The sequence below is a fragment of the Crinia signifera genome, chromosome 6 (assembly GCF_055691185.1).
Source record: "Crinia signifera chromosome 6, ASM5569118v1, whole genome shotgun sequence".
Classification (NCBI taxonomy): domain Eukaryota; kingdom Metazoa; phylum Chordata; class Amphibia; order Anura; family Myobatrachidae; genus Crinia; species Crinia signifera.
In genome coordinates, this window is record NC_139222.1 from 2,792,894 (window position 1) to 2,813,657 (window position 20,764).

A 20,764-nucleotide genomic window follows, 5' to 3' on the forward strand; every position below is an offset into this window, starting at 1 on the left:
CAGTGGAGGATGATACAGGGCATCATGATGGCGAACCTTTACGTGAGACTTTATCTGCCGTGGCTACTGAGTTAGCAGGAGATGGGCTTCGTACTGAACTTTTACTGTCTGCGGAAGTAAATAATGTGTTGGATCATGATGTGGACTCTGTTATCAATCATGGGGAGCCTAACAAGGGACAGAGGTCCCAAATCACCGCTGACGCGAATTTCACCGGACCGCGTCATGCACAGTTCCCTGTCTTGGAAGCAGACAGAGGAAGCTAAGTGAGTGTCAGCTTGGTTGTGAGTAATGAGCTGGCCCTGGACACTACAACCGATGCTCAGAGAGGTGACATCTCTGCTAGCACCAGGGAGACTGTAGGATGTGTGGCAGTCAGGGAGACTGCAGAGTACCAATCCCCTACAGCACCAGAAGAGCCCAGTGGGTATATTGACCCAGTGGAGGATGATGATATGTTTACCCTACTGAGCACAGAGGAACTAACGGAAGAATGCCAGCTGCAAGGTATCTCCTGCCACAACCATACTCGTGGGGAGATGATCACGCAGCTCACCCAGGCCAGGGACGATGGGTGCAATGCCTTCAGCCAGTATCGTGCAGCATTTAGTTTCTGGGGTCCATCCGCGTCTCCTTGGGTGCTGCTGAGAGAACTGGGACAATGTTACAAATTTGCGCAGCAGGAGGTCGATGCTTGGAGAAAGCTGGATAACCCATTTTGGGGAGATCAGTGCCGCCGGATAGGTGCGGAGTGGCGTCGCCTAGAACAGCTGCTGTTACCAGCTCTGAAAGCAAAGTTCCAGTTTAAACGGCTGGGAGAAGCAGAATCTGAGGATGTCAGCAGCTTGCTCTCACCAGGGGTGCCCCACCAGGACAAGGTAACTCTGCCTACTACAGTCGTCATGGAACCTGCTCAGGAGACCTCACATCACAAGGCCCAGTTTAAACTGCTGGAAGATGTGAGCAGCATGTTCCCACCCGTTGCTCCAGATTTGTTGCCGGAAGCGGCTGACTGCATAGTGAAAGTATGCAGGGAAGAGACTATGTCGGAAATAGGAATGGGACTTTCTGACTGTATGCACACAAGTATGTGTGGGACTACTGATGTGGGACTTTTATTAACTCCACACATATCTGTCAATGTCGCTAACCCTTCTGAACCATATGATGCATCTCAGGTAGTATGTAACCATGCTGAACATTGCAATGTTGTTATTTTGTGTGAAGCCCCTGGGATGATCTGTGATAGTGCCGTACCTTCGGTGGAGGTGGAGGGTAAGTTAGAGACAGGTATAGTGGGTACACCTTGCCAGTTTGTGGGGTTAAATGAATGCCCTAATCTAGTTGGGAATGAGACACCCTCACTCACCAGTGGTAGGAGTGCTGATGGTGATGTCATTAAGGTTGCTGTGCCAGACGTTAACCCTGTTCTTCCAGTGATGTCTGGTTGTGACATCGGACCAGGGGACGCTAACTGCACAAATGGGACAGATCTGAGTTGGTTGCAGGCAGCGCATGTACCTGCCAATAAGTTAGTGGTGACAACATGCTCAGATAACCCCATTCCTGCTCAGAGACAATGGGATCCAGATATAGCGTTTTTGCCACGGTGCAATTGTAAGCCAGCCGAATGGGTCCCATGTGTTGTGGAAGATGCACAGGCTAATTTGCAGGTATTGCAGGATGTCTCCCCAGGTTATGATATTGATGTTACTGTTGATAATGTGATGTCTTGCGCTACTGTGGGAAATGTGGTACCAGGTATAATAAGTGACCCGGTGGGTCCTGTGTGCACTGTAGACCTGTCAGATAGGGAGAGAGTGTCCCTTACTGCAGCTTTCCCCCCAAACCCCCCTCCTTACTGTAGCCACACAAACACAGATACAGGAACACAGCAGGGGTTACCTCCAGACACTGAGAACCCTCCAGAGAGTGCATTTTTCCAGCATCACTGGATAACGGATGCCTCTCCTGAGAACCTCAGTGGCACCACCCCAGCCACAGAACCTGCGGGTCTGGGAGGGAAGGTCAGGCTCAGGAAAGTGTCCTGGACTGCCATGGAAAGCTTGGCTTTCCACGCAGAACTGAGAATCAACCCTGCACAGGCTGCCCCATACCGGGGAAGTGGGAAAGATACCCCTGGGTACAGTGAGAGGGTTGTGTCAGGAATAGAGCCAGTGGCTAGTAGGGAAGCTGCTGTGTGTAACCAGAAGGGTGGGAGGGCCCGTGAAGCACAGGTAAACTCAGCTCCATTAACCTCGGAAAGGCTGAGCTGGGATGTTCCCAAGACAGGGGACAATGACCTGCTGGTATTCCCCCTTGCAGAAACATGCCCCCCTTCACAATTCACACACACAGACACAGAGGGCGAATCTCCTCACAAAAGGATGAGGTGTGAGGTGTTGAGTGAGTGGACCTTCTCCCCCAGTGAAGGGGAGGGGGGGTCAGTCAGTTCAGGAGAGGTGCTGGGAAGACATGTTTAAGTCTGCATATAGTGCTGGGAGAATGCCCCACACCTGTGGTATAGTTAGACGTGCTGAGTTACGAGTCCCAGGAATGGTCTGGTACTGATCTCAGTGAGTAAGGCCAAACTGCCAGCTGCAGGGGAGAATCCGTGTCCAGGAGTCCGACGCACAGCTGTGGTGGGCTGTGTCAATACCAGCCGGGAAGGGCACAGCTCCCACTATATCAGTGTGCTCACAGACTATGGGTTCGAGGACACCTGTGTGCTTTTAGTTTGCAATCTCCTGCGAGAGGGACAGGGACTATGCCCATTGCCCACCCTAGCCACGGCTATGGCGTCCGGTGGTCCCGGTGGACAGACGTCAAGTATAAGAAAGTGTTTGTACAAATTCAGCAGAATCAGTGGCAGTCTGTCTCGGCACAGAGACCACTGCTACCCGTCCAAGTGATGTAGTTAATAGCGCACTGATGAGACGGTGACGTGGGTCACCGCCTCTGTGCGCCATTTTAAAAGGGGGAGGTGTAACGATCAGATCAGGTGATCGATCAAATTAACGTATGCCTCCTGTTATGATTATCTGTCCGGTCAATGTATGTCTGATATTGGTGTAATAGTTATGTCTCCTGTGAGTATTGGAATCAGGACATGTCTTGTATGTAAACTGTAGGTGACCCTGGTTTGAGTTTGAGGCCTGTATTCCCTCAGTGTGACATCTGTGGACTCCTCCGGAGTTAGGATGTAAGATAAGATCTGAGCCCCTCATAAACCATGGTCCAGGAGAAGAGGTTAGAGTTTGTCCCCTTCCTTCACATCTCTTATCAGTGGGTCTGCTATGCAAGGAAGGAGGATCAATCACTTTGAAAACAGCAGACTGTAGAAGATACATTGCCAGGGACCTTCCACACTCCTTCAGCATGGAAAGAGTGGAATCCCAAGGGTGGGAGGGATGAGGGAGTCTGCAAGGTATAACTAAGACCTTTCTCCCTATTGACTGTCACTACCTGGGGGTCTAGCAAACAGGCTGTAGGCGACGAGAGATTTCTTGTGGAGAACCCCCCCACGTCAGGATTGTAAGATACGGTTCTGTCATTTTTTCCCTTTTTATTTTATCTCTGAAATTTGCATTTAATCGTTGTGTGTACTTTTAAAATCATTGTAATGTCTTGTAACCATTTTGTTTAAAGCTCTGTAGTAGTTCTAGGAATAAATAATACATATTCCCAGTTCTGGTTCTGTGTTCCTAAGACTCATTAGCCTCAGAAGAGAAAGGCTGGAAAACGTTACCATTGTTATCTTGTATTGTGTGGTCAGGGGCGAGCCAAGCCGCCCCTTGCGCAGTTTCAGGCGCTAAAATCAGGTTTTGGCTGGTGGCAGTGTACCTCAAGGAAAGGACCCGAGTGTCCTGAGTGAACCCCAGTCACGGCCGGCGCTGCTCAGATTGACGTATCGGAGCAGGCGACCGGTGGGTCCGTGACAGTAGTTATAACTGCAGACGGCTTCATCTCAGGATTGCCCTCTTAACAGCCACACCATCAAATGAAGCCACCTCAAGTTGGACAAAGGGCCCCTGTAGATCCTCCTGTAGTGGAAGAGCCCATGGATCGTTTTCGAAAAGCAGATGATTGGAATGACCAATCCAGAGCACCCAGAAACTGGAGCCCTTGTGTTGAGTGCAGATGGGATTTTGGAAAATTCGAGATCCCACCAATGTCATATGAGGAGCCAGGGAGTCCCTGCCAGGTTCTGGAGCAATTGTTTTCTGGAGGAAGCCTTCAGGAGATAAGGTAAGGAATGATTGTGATCCTCTGTGTGCAGAGGAAAGCTATCATTTACTGCAATGACCTTGGTAAATACTCTGGGGCTGAGGACAGGCCAAAGGGTAACGCTTGGGACTGATAACATGAGTGTTGATGGCCAATCACAGATACATCTTTTCAGGTGGCCGGATGGCAATGTGCAGGAGAGGTGTCCTTCACTTAGTGAAGGGATTCCATCTTGAACTTGAGATCCTTCAAGTTGAGAATGGGCCTGACTGAGCTGTCCAGCTTCAGTAACACAAAAAGACTGGAAAAGATTTGTTCCTGGTGTCTGGGAACAGTGGTCAACACTCTTGCCAGAGGGAACCTTAGAACAGCTGGTCTGTCATATGAATCTGGCAAATCGGGGGTGAGAAGGAGGAAGGGACTAGAAACCTATTTTGTATGTCAGAGTGGCAGGTCTCTGTCCAGACGTCCAAGGTGGTTGCCCACGCTGGGATCTCTAGGGTGGGAAACCCGCCATGAACTGGGTTTCGTGTTGGGCTTTCTATCCTGGAGGGAAGAATTTGCAGTGGCTCTGCCGTGACCTCTGCAACCCCCCAAAATCGATGATCCTCCTCTGGAATGACCTCTGAATCTCCTTGAGGCCTGAATGTTTTTCAAGGGGGTGGAGCTGCTGAAGGAAGAACAGTAGACCCCTAGTCGCCTAGTTCTGACCCGAACAATACATCTCCAGAATAAGGCAAGGGTTCCACTGGTTTCTTCAATTCCACGTACAACTGCCACTAATGCAGCTGGAGCACTCAACTGGCTGACACTGCTAAAACAGAGGACCAAGAAGTGAGAGCACATACGTCTTTGGATGCTTCAGCCAAATAATCGGTGGACTTCTGCCCAGGTTTCATTTGTCTTGTTGACCCAGCAGCTTCACATTGCAGGGAGCAGCGTTATACCTGCCATAGTGGAAGTGGGCTTTAAGGTGCTTTTCATTTTCTGTTAGATGCCTCCCTTAAGGATGTGGCCCCCTGGTACCAGAAGCACCGGAAAAGTATATGTTGACGTAAGTCAACGGGAAACCTGAAATTCTTTATCCGGGTGTGCCCAGGCGGAGGTCAGGATAGAATCTAATTCCTCAGACAGCTGCCGGTCTTTGTTTCTCTCCAAAGGAAGACGGCTTAGCAGGACCCTTGCCCATCTCCTCTATCTTCACCACCTGGCATACCGCTGAAATGAATGCCTCGATTCCCTGGGACACTGTCTCTGGTTCCTTCAGGATCAACTCTTCCACTGAATCATGAGTACATTTTCCCAAACTCCAGGGGTGGCGCTTCCTTGTCCTCTGAGTCATCCGACTGCAGGACTGAGGGAAGATCTGTAGGACCCTCAAAGGGGATGAAACCATGGTCTTAGAGAGACCTGCTACTATCCTCGTCAACTCACAAGCCCAAGCCGGGTCAGAGCCTGGGGCGGGTACAAATACTTGTCTGGAATACTTGCCTCCTTATCCTCAGAGACTGCTCCAGCTGCACTCTAACAAGGCACCTCCCCCTGTACAATGATGATGCAGCACCAGAGGCTGCTCCAGCTGCAAATTAACAAGGCACCTCCCCCTGTACAATGATAATGCAACACCAGAGGCTGCTCCAGCTGCACTATAAAAAGGCACCCCCCCCCCCCGTACAATGATAATGCAGCACCAGAAGCTGCTCCAGCTGCACTATAACAAGGCACCACAGACTGCTCTGGCTGCACTATAACAAGGCACCTCCCCCTGTACAATGATAATGCAGCACTAGACGCTGCTCCAGCTGCACTCTAACAAGGCACCTCCCCCTGTACAATGATAATGCAGCACCAGAGGCTGCTCCAGCTGCAAACTAACAAGGCACCTCCCCTGTACAATGATAATGCAACACCAGAGGCTGCTCCAGCTGCAAACTAACAAGGCACCTCCCCCTGTACAATGATAATGCAGCACCAGAAGTTTCTCCAGCTGCACTATAACAATGCACCACAGACTGCTCCAGCTGCACTATAACAAGGCATCTCCCCCTGTACAATGATAATGCAACACCAGAGCCTGCACTAAAACAAGGCACTTCCCCCTGTACAATGATAATGCAGCACCAGAGGCTGCTCCAGCTGCACTATAACAATGAACCTCCCTCTGTACAATGATAATGCAGCACCAGAAGCTGCTCCAGCTGCACTATAACAATGCACCACACAGACTGCTCCAGCTGCACTATAACAAGGCACCTCCCCCTGTACAATAATAATGCAGCACCAGAGGCTGCTCCAGCTGCACTATAACAAGGCACCCCCCCGTACAATGATAATGCAGCACCAGAGGCTGCTCCAGCTGCACTATAACAAGGCACCACGGACTGCTCCAGCTGTACTATAACAAGGCACCTCCCCCTGTACAATAATAATGCAGCACCAGAGGCTGCTCCAGCTGCACTATAACAAGGCACCTCCCCCTGTACAATGATAATGCAGCACCAGAGGCTGCTCCAGCTGCACTATAACAAGGCACCACGGACTGCTCCAGCTGTACTATAACAAGGCACCTCCACCTGTACAATGATAATGCAGCACCAGAAGCTGCTCCAGCTGCACTATATCAAGGCACCACGGACTGCTCCAGCTGCACTATAAAAATACACCTCTCCCTCTACAGATAATGCAGGGCCGAAGGCTACTCCACTATAACAAGGCACCACAGGCTGCTCCCCCTGTATGATAATAATATCATTACCTGCTGCCAGACACAGCAATGGCCGCTCTCTGCTCCTGCTGCCTTGTGGGAGTGACAGAGGAGGGTGGGGCTGACCCCTGTCATCACTGCAAGCTGCTGCCGGAATGGTCTACCTACAGGAACATGGCCGCCGTCCTCCTGCACCGAGGACATGTCTGGTGACGAGTTTCAGAGGGCGGGGCTGTGAACGGAGTGTAGGATTGGGGAGGGGCCGGACACAAAGAAACAGCCGGTGCTAATCACATCCCAATTCAAGGCTGTGCGTTCCACCATACTTCCGGGCTGTGCGTTCCACTCACAGGAAGCGAGGTTCCATCGACTGCTGCAACCGCAGAATGATCTTCACTATCAAGTAATGTTGTCTCTACAGGGGGAGCAGCCTTTAGTGTCCTATTATTATTATTATTATTGTTATTATTATTATACAGGGGAAGCAGCCTGTGGTGTCCTGTTATTATTATACAGGGGGAGCAGCCTGTGGTGTCCTGTTATTATTATTATACAGGGGGAGCAGCCTGTGGTGTCCTGTTAGTATTATTATACAGGGGGAGCAGCCTGTGATGTCCTGTTATTATTATTATTATACAGGGGGAGCAGCCTGTGGTGTTCTGTTGTTATTATTATACAGGGGGAGCAGCCTGTGGTGTCCTGTTATTATTATTATACAGCGGGGCAGCCTGTGGTGTCCTGTTATTATTATTATTATTATTATTATTATTATTATTATTATACAGGGGGAGAAGTCTGTGGTGTCCTGTTATTATTATACAGGGGGAGCAGCCTGTGGTGTCCTGTTATTATTATTATACAGCGGGGCAGCCTGTGGTGTCCTGTTATTTTTATTATACAATGGGAGCAGCCTGTGGTGTCCTGTTATTATTATACAGGGGGAGCAGCCTGTGGTGTCCTGTTATTATTATACAGTGGGAGCAGCCTATGGTGTCCTGTTATTATTATACAGGGGGAGCAGCCTGTGGTGTCCTGTTATTATTATTATTATTATTATTATACAGTGGGAGCAGCCTGTGGTGTCCTGTTATTATTATACAGGGGGAGCAGCCTGTGGTGTCCTGTTATTATTGTTATACAGCGGGGCAGCCTGTGGTGTCCTGTTATTAAACAGGAGGAGCAGCATGCAGTGTCCTGTTTTTATTATACAGGGGAGAAGCCTGTGGTCTGTTATTATTATACGGGGAGAGCAGCCTGTGGGGTCCTGTTATTATTATACCGGGGAGCAGCCTGTAGTGTCCTGTTATTATTATACGGGGAGAGCAGCCTGTGGTGTACTGTTATTATTATACAGGGGAGCAGCCTGTGGTGTCCTGTTATTATTATACAGGGGAGCAGCCTGTGGTGTCCTGTTATTATTATACGGGGAGAGCAGCCTGTGGTGTCCTGTTATTATTATACAGGAGAGCAGCCTGTAGTGTCCTGTTATTATTATACGGGGAGAGCAGCCTGTGGTGTCCTGTTATTATTATACAGGGGAGCAGCCTGTGGTGTCCTGTTATCATTATACAGGGGAGCAGCCTGTGGTGTACTGTTATTATTATACAGGGGAGAAGCCTGTGGTGTCCTGTTATTATTATACAGGAGAGCAGCCTGTAGTGTCCTGTTATTATTATACGGGGAGAGCAGCCTGTGGTGTCCTGTTATTATTATACAGGGGAGCAGCCTGTGGTGTCCTGTTATCATACAGGGGAGCAGCCTGTGGTGTACTGTTATTATTATACAGGGGAGAAGCCTGTGGTGTCCTGTTATTATTATACAGGGGAGCAGCCTGTGGTGTCCTGTCATTATTATACAGGGGGAGCAGCATGTGGTGTCCTGTTATCATTATACAGGGGAGCAGCCTGTGGTGTACTGTTATTATTATACAGGGGAGAAGCCTGTGGTGTCCTGTTATTATCAGTATACAGGGGGAGAAGCCTGTGGTGTTCTGTTATTAATATTATTATTAGGTACTTGTGTATTATCTGGGCGCCGATTTAATGTAAATCGTATACGATATCGCATAGGATTTATTGGCCGAATTTTTTTTGGGCCGATTCGATCTGCGATGCGATTTAGCGGCCGATTTGCGTCCGATTTTTTTGCAGATTTTCGGCCGATTTTTGGTAATTTCCTGCCGATTTGCATGCTATTCCATTCTTGCACACCCCCAGGTACTATGCGATGGTATGCGATGCAATGCAATTTTCGGGAAAATGCCCCTGATTGTAAGGGATGCAGTTACAATCCCGGCGGTCGGGATCCCGGCGTTCAGAATCCCGACGCCAAAATGCCGACACATTCTCCCACCGTGGGTGTCCACGACACCCCTGGAGGGAGAATAAATTAGTGCGCCGAGCGTAGCGAGGCACCGGGCCCGCTGCGTTGCGAGCGCAGCGAGCGCGCAAGGGGGGGCGATCCACGTCCCCCCCCTTGTCGGCATTTCGTCTGTCGGGATTCCGGCGTCGGGATTCTGAACGCCGGGATCCCGACCGCCGGGATTCAATACTGAATCCGATTGTACGATTAAATATCGCATAGCATTGCATGCCAGCAAGTGGCATGCGATGCGATTCGCAATGTTAAATGCACCCCCATTGTCAACGACACCCCCACTATCAACGCCAACCCAAAGCATGGCGAGTGCAGCGAGCCTGCGAGGGACGGTGGTACGCGTCCTCCAACCTTTCCATACCCCCACTATCCACGTCGGCGTGGAGTTGATTTCAGATAGTGTGGCCAGCGCAGCAAGCCACCGAGCCCGAAGCGTGGCGAGCAGACGCGGATAACTTTCCATGTATTCCGCGGCCGCTCGCCACGCTTTGGCCTCAGTGGCTCGCTGCGCTGGCCACACTATCTGAAATCAACTCCACGCTGATGGAGTCGGACGGACGCGTACCGACACCACTCGTAGGCTCGCTGCGCTCGCCACGCTTCAGGTTGGCGTTGACAATGGGGGTGCATTTAACATTGTCAGGGTGCTTGTACAATTAAAAATCGAATCGCATCACATGCACTACGATGGAAATCGGGGGTGTGCAATGATGGAACAGCATGCAAATCGTCCGGAAAAGGCGAAAAATCGGCTGAAAAATCGCATCCGATTGTTGCATGCGATTTGCGGACGATTTTCGTCCGATTGTGCGGGCGCCCTGATAATACACAAGTACCTATTATTATTATTATTTTTATACAGGAAGAGCAGCCTGTGGTGTTCTGATTATATACAGGGAGAGCAGCCTGTAGTGTCTTGTTGTTGTTGTTGTTATACAGGGGGAGCAGCGTGTGGTGTCCTGTTATTATTATACAGGGAGAGCAGCCTGTGGTGTCCTGTTATTATTATACAGGGGAGCAGCCTGTGGTATCCTGTTATTATTATACAGGGGGAGCAGCCTGTGGTGTCCTGTTATTATTATTATTATACAGGAGGAGCAGCCTGTGGTGTCCCGTTATTATTATACAGGGGGAGCAGCCTGTGGTGTCCTGTTATTATTATACAGGGGGAGCAGCCCGTGGTTTCCTGTTATTATTATACAGGAGGAGCAGCCTGTGGTGTCCTGTTGTTGTTATTATTATTATTATTATTATTATTATTATTATTATTATTATACAGGAGGAGCAGCCTGTGGTGTCCCATTATTATACAGGGGGAGCAGCCTGTGGTGTCCTGTTATTATTATTATTGTTATTATACAGGAGGAGCAGCCTGTGGTGTCCCATTATTATTATACAGGGGGAGCAGCCTGTGGTGTTCTTTTTTTATTATTATACAGGGGGAGCAGCCTGCGGTGTCCTGTTATTATTATACAGGGGAGCAGCCTCTGGTGTCCTATTATTATTATACAGGGGAGCAGCCTGTGGTGTCCTGTTATTATTATTATTATTATTATTATTATTATTATTATTATTATTATTATTATTATTTTACAGGGGGAGCAGCGTGTGGTGTCCTGTTATTATTATACAGGGGGAGCAGCCTGTGGTGTCCTGTTATTATTATTATACAGGGGTAGAAGCCTGTGGTGTCCTGTTATTATTATACAGGGAGAGCAGCCTGTGGTGTCCTGTTATTATTATTATACAGTGTAAGCAGACTGTGGTGTTCTGATTATATACAGAGGGAGCAGCCTGTAGTGTCCGGTTGGTTTTATTATTGTTATACAGGTGGAGCAGCCTTTGGTGTCCTGTTGTTATTATACAGGGGGAGCAGCCTGTGGTGTTCTGTTTTTATTATTATACAGGGGGAGCAGCCTGCGGTGTCCTGTTATTATTATACAGGGGGAGCAGCCTGTGGTGTCCTGTTATTATTATTATTATTTGTAGTAGTAGTAGTAGTAGTAGTATATAGGGGGAGCAGCCTGTGGTGTTATTATTATACAGGGGGAGCAGCCTGTGGTGTCCTGTTGTTGTTGTTATTATTATTATTATTATTATTATTATTATACAGGGGGAGAAGCCTGTGGTGTCCTGTTATTATTATACAGGAAGAGCAGCCTGTGGTGTCCTGTTATTATTATACAGGGGGAGCAGCCTGTGGTGTCTTGTTATTATTATACAGGGGGAGCAGCCTGTGGTGTCCTGTTGTTATTATAAAGGGGGAGCAGCCTGTGGTGTCCTGTTATTATTATGCAGGAAGAGCAGCCTGTGGTGTCCTGTTATTATTATATAGGGAGAGCAGCCTGTGGTGTCCTGTTGTTGTTGTTATTATTATACAGTGTAAGCAGACTGTGGTGTTCTGATTATATACAGAGGGAGCAGCCTGTAGTGTCCTGTTGGTTTTTATTATTATTATTATTATACAGGTGGAGCAGCCTTTGGTGTCCTGTTATTATTATACAGAGGGAGCAGCCTGTGGTTTCCTGTTATTATTATACAGGGGAAGCAGCCTGTGGTGTCCTGTTATTATTATACAGGGGAAGCAGCCTGTGGTGTCCTGTTGTTATTATTATACAGTGGGAGCAACCTTTGGTGTCCTGTTATTGTTATACAGGGGGAGCAGCCTGTGGTGTTCTATTATTATACAGTGGGAGCAGCCTGCGGCGTCCTGTTATTATTATACAGGGGGAGCAGCCTGTAGTGTCCTGTTATTATTATTATTATTATACAGTGTAAGCAGACTGTGGTGTTCTGATTATATACAGAGGGAGCAGCCTGTAGTGTCCTGTTGTTGTTATTATTATTATACAGGAGGAGCAGCCTGTATTGTCCCATTATTATTATACAGCGGGGAGCAGCCTGTGGTGTCCTGTTATTATTATACAGGGGGAGCAGCCCGTGGTGTCCTGTTATTATTATACAGGGGGAGCAGCCTGTGGTGTCCTGTTATTATTATACAGGGGGAGCAGCCTGTGGTGTCCTGTTATTATTATACAGGGGGAGCAGCCTGTGTTTTCCTGTTATTATTGTACAGGGGAAGCAGCCTTTGGTGTCCTGTTATTGTTATACAGGAGGAGCAGCCTGTGATGTCCTATTATTATACAGGGGGAGCAGCCTGTGGAGTACTGTTATTATTATACAGTGTAAGCAGACTGTGGTGTTCGGATTATATACAGAGGGAGCAGCCTGTAGTGTCCTGTTGATGTTATTATTATTATTATACAGGAGGAGCAGCCTGTGGTGTCTTGTTCTTATTATACAGGGGGAGCAGCCCGAGGTGTCCTGTTATTATTATACAGGGGGAGCAGCCTGTGGTGTTATGTTATTATTATACAGGGGGAGCAGCCTGTGGTGTCCTGTTATTACTATACAGGGCAGAAGCATGTGGTGTCCTGTTATTATTATTATTATACAGGGGGAGCAGTCTTTGGTGTCCTGGTATTATTATACAGGGAGAGAAGCCTGTGGTGTCCTGTTTTTATACAGGGGGAGCAGCCTCTAGTGTGCTGTTATTATTATACAGGGGGAGCACCCTGTGCTTTTCTGTTTTTATTATTATACAGGGGGAGCAGCCTGTGGTGTCCTGTTATTATTATACAGGGAGAGCAGCCCGTGTTGTCCTGCTATTATTATTATTATACAGGGGAAGCAGCCTGTGGTGTCCTGTTATTATTATACAGGGAGAGCAGCCTGTGTTGTCCTGTTGTTATTATTATTATTATTATTATTATTATTATTATTATTATTATTATTATAATACAGGGGGAGCAGTCTTTGGTGTCCTGTTGTTATTATTATTATTATTATTATTATACAGGGGGAGCAGCCTGTGGTGTCCTCTTATTATTATACAGGGGGAGCAGCCTGTGCTGTCCTGTTATTATTGTACAGGGGGAGTAGCGTGTGGTGTCCTGTTTTTATACAGGGGGAGCAGCCTGTTGTGTCCTGTTATTATTATACAGGGGGAGAAGCCTGTGGTGTCCTGTTTTTATACAGGGGGAGCAGCCTGTGGTGTCCTGTTATTATTATACAGGGGGAGCAGCCTGTAGTATCTTATTATTATACTGGGGGAGAAGCCTGTAATGCTGCAAAATCATTGTACAGGGGGTTGTCTCTAATGTCCTATTAATGCAACGGGATGCAGTTAATATCCCGGCGGTCGGGATCCCGGCGTTCAGAATCCCGACCGCCGAAATGCCGACACATTCTCCCTCCTGGGGTGTCCACGACACCCCTGGAGGGAGAATAAATTAGTGTGCCGAGCGTAGCGAGGCACTGGGCCCGCTGCGTGGCGAGCGCAGCGAGCCCGAAGGGGGGGGGCGATCCACGTCCCCCCCTTGTCGGGATTCCGGCGTCGGGATTCTGAACGCCGGGATTCCGACCGCCGGGATTCAATACTGAATCCAATGCAACATACCTCCCAACTGTCCCGCTTACAACGGCAACGTCCCGATATTCTGGGACGTTCCCGCGTCCCGCCCGGGTCCGCCATTGTCCCGCGGTGGGAGGGGACAGTTGGGAGCCCCCCCAGCCTGCCATGAAAAGACGCTATGCGCATGCGCATAGCGTCTTATTCAGCGCCGAGGAGCGGTGAAAATTGGGCGTGGCCAGAGGACGCGACATCCCGCGAGGCCACGCCCCCTTCACTGCGCGCAAGTCCCGACCTCCCAACTACAGAAGTTGGGAGGTATGATGCAATACAGTTGGTTCAGACCCCAGTGTTACTGTAGTACAGGTGGTGCAGACTGTAGTGTTGCTGTAATACAGATGGTGCAGACTGTGGTGTTACAGTAATACAGGTGGAGCAGACCCCGGTGTTATTGTTAAATGTTATACAGTAACACTGGGGGATGTGACCGGAGAGGTGACTGCTGGGAATGGGACGTTATACAGTAACACTGGGGGATGTGACCGGAGAGGTGACTGCTGGGAATGGGACGTTATACAGTAACACCGGGGGATGTGACTGGAGAGGTGACTGCTGGGAATGGGACGTTATACAGTAACACCGGGGGATGTGACTGGAGAGGTGACTGCTGGGAATGGGACATTATACAGTAACACCGGGGATGTGACCGGAGAGGTGACTGCTGGGAATGGGACGTTACACAGTAACACGGGGGATGTGACCGGAGAGGTGACTGCTGGGAATTGGACGTTATACAGTAACACTGGGGGATGTGACCGGAGAGGTGACTGCTGGGTATGGGACGTTATACAGTAACACCGGGGGATGTGACCGGAGAGGTGACTGCTGGGAATGGGACGTTATACAGTAACACCGGGGGATGTGACCGGAGAGGTGACTGCTTGGAATGGGACATTATACAGTAACATCAGGGGATGTGACCGGAGAGGTGACTGCTGGGAATGGGACGTTATACAGTAACACCGGGGGATGTGACCGGAGAGGTGACTGCTGGGAATGGGACGTTATACGGTAACACCGGGGGATGTTACCAGCGAGGTGAATGATGGGAATGGGACGTTATACAGTAACACTGGGGGATGTGACCGGAGAGGTGACTGCTGGCAATGGGACGTTTTACAGTAACAACGGGGGATATGACCGGAGAGGTGACTGCTGGGAATGGGACGTTATACAATAACACCGGGGGATGTGACAGGAGAGGTGACTGCTGGGAATGGGACGTTATACAGTAACACCAGGGGGATGTGACAGGAGAGGTGACTGCTGGGAATGGGACGTTATACAGTAACACCAGGGGGATGTGACCGGAGAGGTGACTGCTGGGAATGGGACGTTATACAGTAACACTGGGGGATGTGACCAGAGAGGTGACTGCTGGGAATGGGGCATTATACAGTAACACTGGGGGATGTGACTGGAGAGGTGACTGCTGGGAATGGGACGTTATACAGTAACACCGTGGAATGTGACCAGAGAGGTGACTGCTGGGAATGGGACGTTATACATTAACACCGGGGGGATGTGACCGGAGAGGTGACTGCTGGGAATGGGACGTTATACAGTAACACTGGGGGATGTGACCAGAGAGGTGACTGCTGGGAATGGGACGTAATACAGTAACACCTGGTGATGTGACCGGAGAGGTGACCGCTGGGAATGGGATGTTATACAGTAACACCGGGGGATGTGACCGGAGAGGTGACTGCTGGGAATGGGACGTTATACAGTAACACCGGGGGATGTGACCGGAGAGGTGACTGCTGGGAATGGGACGTTACACAGTAACACGGGGGATGTGACCGGAGAGGTGACTGCTGGGAATGGGACGTTATACGGTAACATCGGGGGATGTGACAGGAGAGGTGAATGATGGGAATGGGACGTTATACAGTAACACCAGGGGGATGTGACAGGAGAGGTGACTGCTGGGAATGGGACGTTACACAGTAACACGGGGGATGTGACCGGAGAGGTGACTGCTGGGAATGGGACGTTATACGGTAACACCGGGGGATGTGACCGGAGAGGTGAATGATGGGAATGGGACGTTATACGGTAACACTGGGGGATGTGACTGGAGAGGTGACTGCTGGGAATGGGATGTTATACAGTAACACTGGGGGATGTGACCAGAGAGGTGACTGCTGGGAATGGGGCGTTATACAATAACACTGGGGGGATGTGACCGGAGAGGTGACTGCTGGGAATGGGACATTATACAATAACACGGGGGGATGTGACAGGAGAGGTGACTGCTGGGAATGGGACATTATACAGTAACACCGGGGGATGTAACCGGAGAGGTGACTGCTGGGAATGGGTCGGTATACAGTAACACCCCGGGGGATGTGACCGGAGAGGTGAATGATGGGAATGGGGCATTATACAGTAACACCAGGGGATATGACCGGAGAGGTGACTGCTGGGAATGGGACGTTATACAGTAACACTGGGGGATGTGACTGGAGAGGTGACTGCTGGGAATGGGACGTTATACAGTAACACCGTGGAATGTGACCAGAGAGGTGACTGCTGGGAATGGGGAGTTATACAGTAACACTGGGGGTGTGACCGGAGAGGGGACTGCTGGGAATGGGGCGTTATACAGTAACACCGGGGGATGTGACCGGAGAGGGGACTGCTGGGAATGTGACGTTATACAGTAACACCTGGTGATGTGACCGGAGAGGTGACCGCTGGGAATGGGACGTTATACAGTAACACCGGGGGATGTGACCGGAGAGGTGACTGCTGGGAATGGGACGTTATACAGTAACACCGGGGGATGTGACCGGAGAGGTGACTGCTGGGAATGGGACGTTACACAGTAACACGGGGGATGTGACCGGAGAGGTGACTGCTGGGAATGGGACGTTATACGGTAACACCGGGGGATGTGACCGGAGAGGTAAATGATGGGAATGGGACGTTATATAGTAACACTGGGGGATGTGGCCGGAGAGGTGACTGCTGGGAATGGGACATTATACAGTAACACCGGGGGGATGCGACAGAAGAGGTGACTGCTGGGAATGGGACGTTATACAGTAACACCGGGGGATGTGACCGGAGAGGTGACTGCTGGGAATGGGACATTATACAGTAACACCTGGTGATGTGACCGGAGAGGTGACCGCTGTGAATGGGACGTTATACAGTACTACCGGGGGATGTGACCGGAGAGGTGAATGATGGGAATGGGACGTTATACAGTAACACCGGGGGGGATGTGACCGGAGAGGTGACTGCTGGGAATGGGACGTTATACAATAACACCGAGGGATGTGACCGGAGAGGTGACTGCTGGGAATGGGTCGTTATACAGTAACACCGGGGGATGTGACCTGAGAGATGACTGCTGGGAACGGGACGTTATACAGTAAGACTGGGGAATGTGACCGGATAGGTGACTGCTGGGAATGGGACATTATACAGTAACACCGGGGGGATGCGACAGAAGAGGTGACTGCTGGGAATGGGACGTTACACAGTAACACTGGGGTATGTGACCGGAGAGGTGACTGCTGGGAATGGGGAGTTATACAGTAACACTGGGGGTGTGACCGGAGAGGGGACTGCTTGGAATGGGGCGTTATACAGTAACACCGGGGGATGTGACCGGAGAGATGACTGCTGGGAAGGGGACGTTATACAGTAACACTGGGGGATGTGACCAGAGAGGTGACTGCTGGGAATAGGACGTTATACATTAACACCGGAGGATGTGACTGGAGAGGTGACTGCTGGGAATGGGACGTTATACAGTAACACCGGGGAATAGGACCGGAGAGGTGACTGCTGGGAAAGGGGCGTTGTACAGTAACATCAGGGGATGTGACCGGAGAGGTGACTGCTGGGAATGGGAAGTTATACAGTAACACCGGGGGATGTGACCGGAGAGGTGACTGCTGGGAATGGGACGTTATAAAGTAACACCGGGGTATGTGACCAGAGAGGTGACTGCTGGGAATGGAACGTTACGCGGTAACATCGGGGAATGTGACCGGTGAGGTGACTGCTGGGAATGGGACATTATACAGTAACACCAGGCGATGTGACCGGAGAGGTGACTGCTGGGAATGGGACGTTATACAGTAAAACCGGGGATGTGACCGGAGAGGTGACTGCTGGGAATGGGACGTTATACAGTAACACCTGGGGATGTGACCGGAGAGGTGACTGCTGGGAATGGGACGTTATACAGTAACACCGGGGGATGTGTCTGGGTGATGACTGTACCATTGTGTGTGTCAGGTGCCTAAAAGGTGTCAGGATTTCACTGTCTATCTCTCCATGCAGGAGGGGGAGTATATAGAGGAACACAGGGGTCTGTACAAGTACGTGATGATGGAGAATCACCAGCCCCTCTCATCACTGGGTAAGAGGAGACATTGTACAGGGGAGAGCAGGTATTGGAGTCCCCTATATACACCGAGCATCTGATAATCACATATATACAATGTACTCAGTCACTGTGTGTCTCCTACAGATGGGCCCAGTAACAGGGATACCCCAGAGAGATGTCCCCGTCCTCTGTATTCCCAGGATTGTACGGAGGAGATTCACAGGACCCCACAGGAGGATCAGGTAGGTGGGATTTAGGGTCTCCCCAATATACCACAGTGACTTTCACTATATGATCTGTACAGAAGCTGGGTGTCTTATACACTGATATTATACTGTGTAATGTTATTGTCTTAAATTAGGTTGAATTCCTGACTGTTATCAAGATAGAAGATACAGAGGGAGAAGAAGAGACGTATGTGACTGATATGAAGGCAGAAGATACAGAGGGAGAAGAAGAGACGTATGTGACTGATATGAAGGTAGAAGATACAGAGGGAGGAGAGGAGACGTATGTGACTGATATGAAGGCAGAAGATACAGAGGGAGAAGAAGAGACGTATGTGACTGATATGAAGGCAGAAGATACAGAGGGAGGAGAAGAGACGTATGTGACTGTTATGAAGGCAGAAGATACAGAGGGAGAAGAAGATACATATGTGAGGTGTGATCAGCAGTGTAAGAAGGAGGACATCCCTACAGATATCAGTACAGGTGAGTTACACATTACTGATTAGAGAAACGTATTCTCCTTTTTCAGTTACTACAATATGCATTGTACATTCCATTAGTCATGGCTCTTTGCGGACCCCATGGCGGTCCCTATGTCCCTCCCTTGTACATGTTCTGATTTTTACAACCAGTTTGGGAAGTCACTTCAGACAAGGATGGAGTTCAGTAATAGACCTTCTGGGGATGTGAATTACCTGTATCTCATGCTGTGTAGTTATTCCTGTAACATAATTTGCTTATATTTATATTATTATTCCCTGTAGATGGATGTAACAGAAGAAGTATATTGGCTGAATGTCCCATTGTACCTCCAGATTGTGACATAGAAGATAATGACATCACACAAGAATCTCTGGAAGAAACCCTTGTGAGCCCAGTTATACACCCAGTGCCTCACAGTGCTGAGATATCATCTGTAACCTCCAACCATGGGAAATGTTCTACAGATACCTCAGATATTGCTCCATCTATCACAGCTCTCGGAGTAGATAATACATTGTATGGTTCTGTAGATGACAAATGTCTTACACAGAGCACAAAGCCCATTACCCATCACCCACCTAAGGCAGATGATAGGCCATTTTCATGTGCTGAGTGTGGGAAATGTTTTACATACAAAGCAGATCTTGTAAGACATAAGAGAAGTCACACAGGTGAGAAGCCATTTCCATGTTCTGAATGTGGACAGTCTTTTACACGGAAATCATATCTTATTATGCATGAGAGAAGTCACACAGGTGAGAAACCATTCCCATGTTCTGAATGTGGACAGTCTTTTACACGGAAATCATATCTTATAATGCATGTAAGATGTCACACAGGTGAGAAGCCATTTATATGCTCTGAATGTGAAAAATGTTTTTTACACAAATCACAGCTTACTATACATCAAAGAAGTCACACAGGTGAGAAACCATTTCCATGCTCTGAATGCGGGAAATGTTTTACACAGAAAGCACACCTTGTTATACATCAGAGAAGTCACACAGGTGAGAGGCCATTTCCATGTTCTGCATGTGGGAAATGTTTTACCTACAAAACAGATCTTGTTAGACATGAAAGAACTCACACAGGTGAGAAACCATTTTCCTGCTTTGAGTGTGGACAGTGTTTTACACGCAAATCATATCTTATTATGCATGAGAGTTGTCATACAAGTGAGAAACCATTTACATGTTCTGACTGTGGGAAATGTTTTACAGAGAATTCAACTCATGTTAAACATGTGAAGTGTCATACAGGGGAGAGTCCATTTACATGTTCGCAATGTGGAAAATGTTTTATACACATATCGAAGCTTGTTGAACATCAGAAAAGTCACACAGGTGAGAAGTCATTTCCATGCTCTGAGTGTGGAAAATGTTTTGCCCACAAATCAGCTCTAATTGAACACGAGAGAACTCACACAGGTGAGAAACCATTTCCATGCTCTGAGTGTGGGAAATGTTTTACACAAAGATCCACTCTTATTAGACATCAGAGACGTCACATGCGAGAGGCCGTTCCCACGTCCTAAATGTGGGAAATGTTTTATATACAAATCAATTACGAATTTACAAACAATATATTTCAGGCCACTTCTCACATGTACATGGAGCTGCGCAGGTCAGAATTCTACGTGTGTGTGTGTGTGTGTGTGTATATATATATATATATATATATGGGCAAAGAGTGACCCAAAGGTGCGCCCAATTTGGTATGGCAGCTACTTCACAGATCTCCCCTGTTAGTGGGAGATGTAATGCAACAACAAGAAAAGAAAAAAGAGTGGAGAGCGCCAGAGGTTTACCAACCACCTTAATGATATGCACAGTGCAAAAAACAAAGAATACAATATAAAATAATTTTTTTTTTTTTTTTTTTTTAATAATTTTATTTTATATATATATATGACCAGATCAGTCTGT

At 48.7% G+C, this 20,764-nt stretch overlaps 2 protein-coding genes across 4 annotated transcripts in view; one reads left to right on the forward strand and one right to left on the reverse strand.

Annotated features, from left to right (window-relative positions):
• The window catches only part of LOC146009796 (uncharacterized), a 562,226-nt gene that overhangs the window by 419,545 nt on the left and 121,917 nt on the right, over nt 1–20,764 (reverse strand). The window lies entirely within an intron of this gene.
• On the forward strand, nt 7,209–20,747 carry LOC146009828 (uncharacterized). Its single transcript, XM_083150346.1, has 5 exons — nt 7,209–7,334; nt 18,081–18,159; nt 18,271–18,368; nt 18,488–18,839; nt 19,121–20,747. The coding sequence occupies exons 2-5, from the start codon at nt 18,126–18,128 to the stop codon at nt 20,371–20,373; spliced, it is 1,737 nt and encodes a 578-aa protein (XP_083006472.1). The 5' UTR covers nt 7,209–7,334; nt 18,081–18,125; the 3' UTR covers nt 20,374–20,747.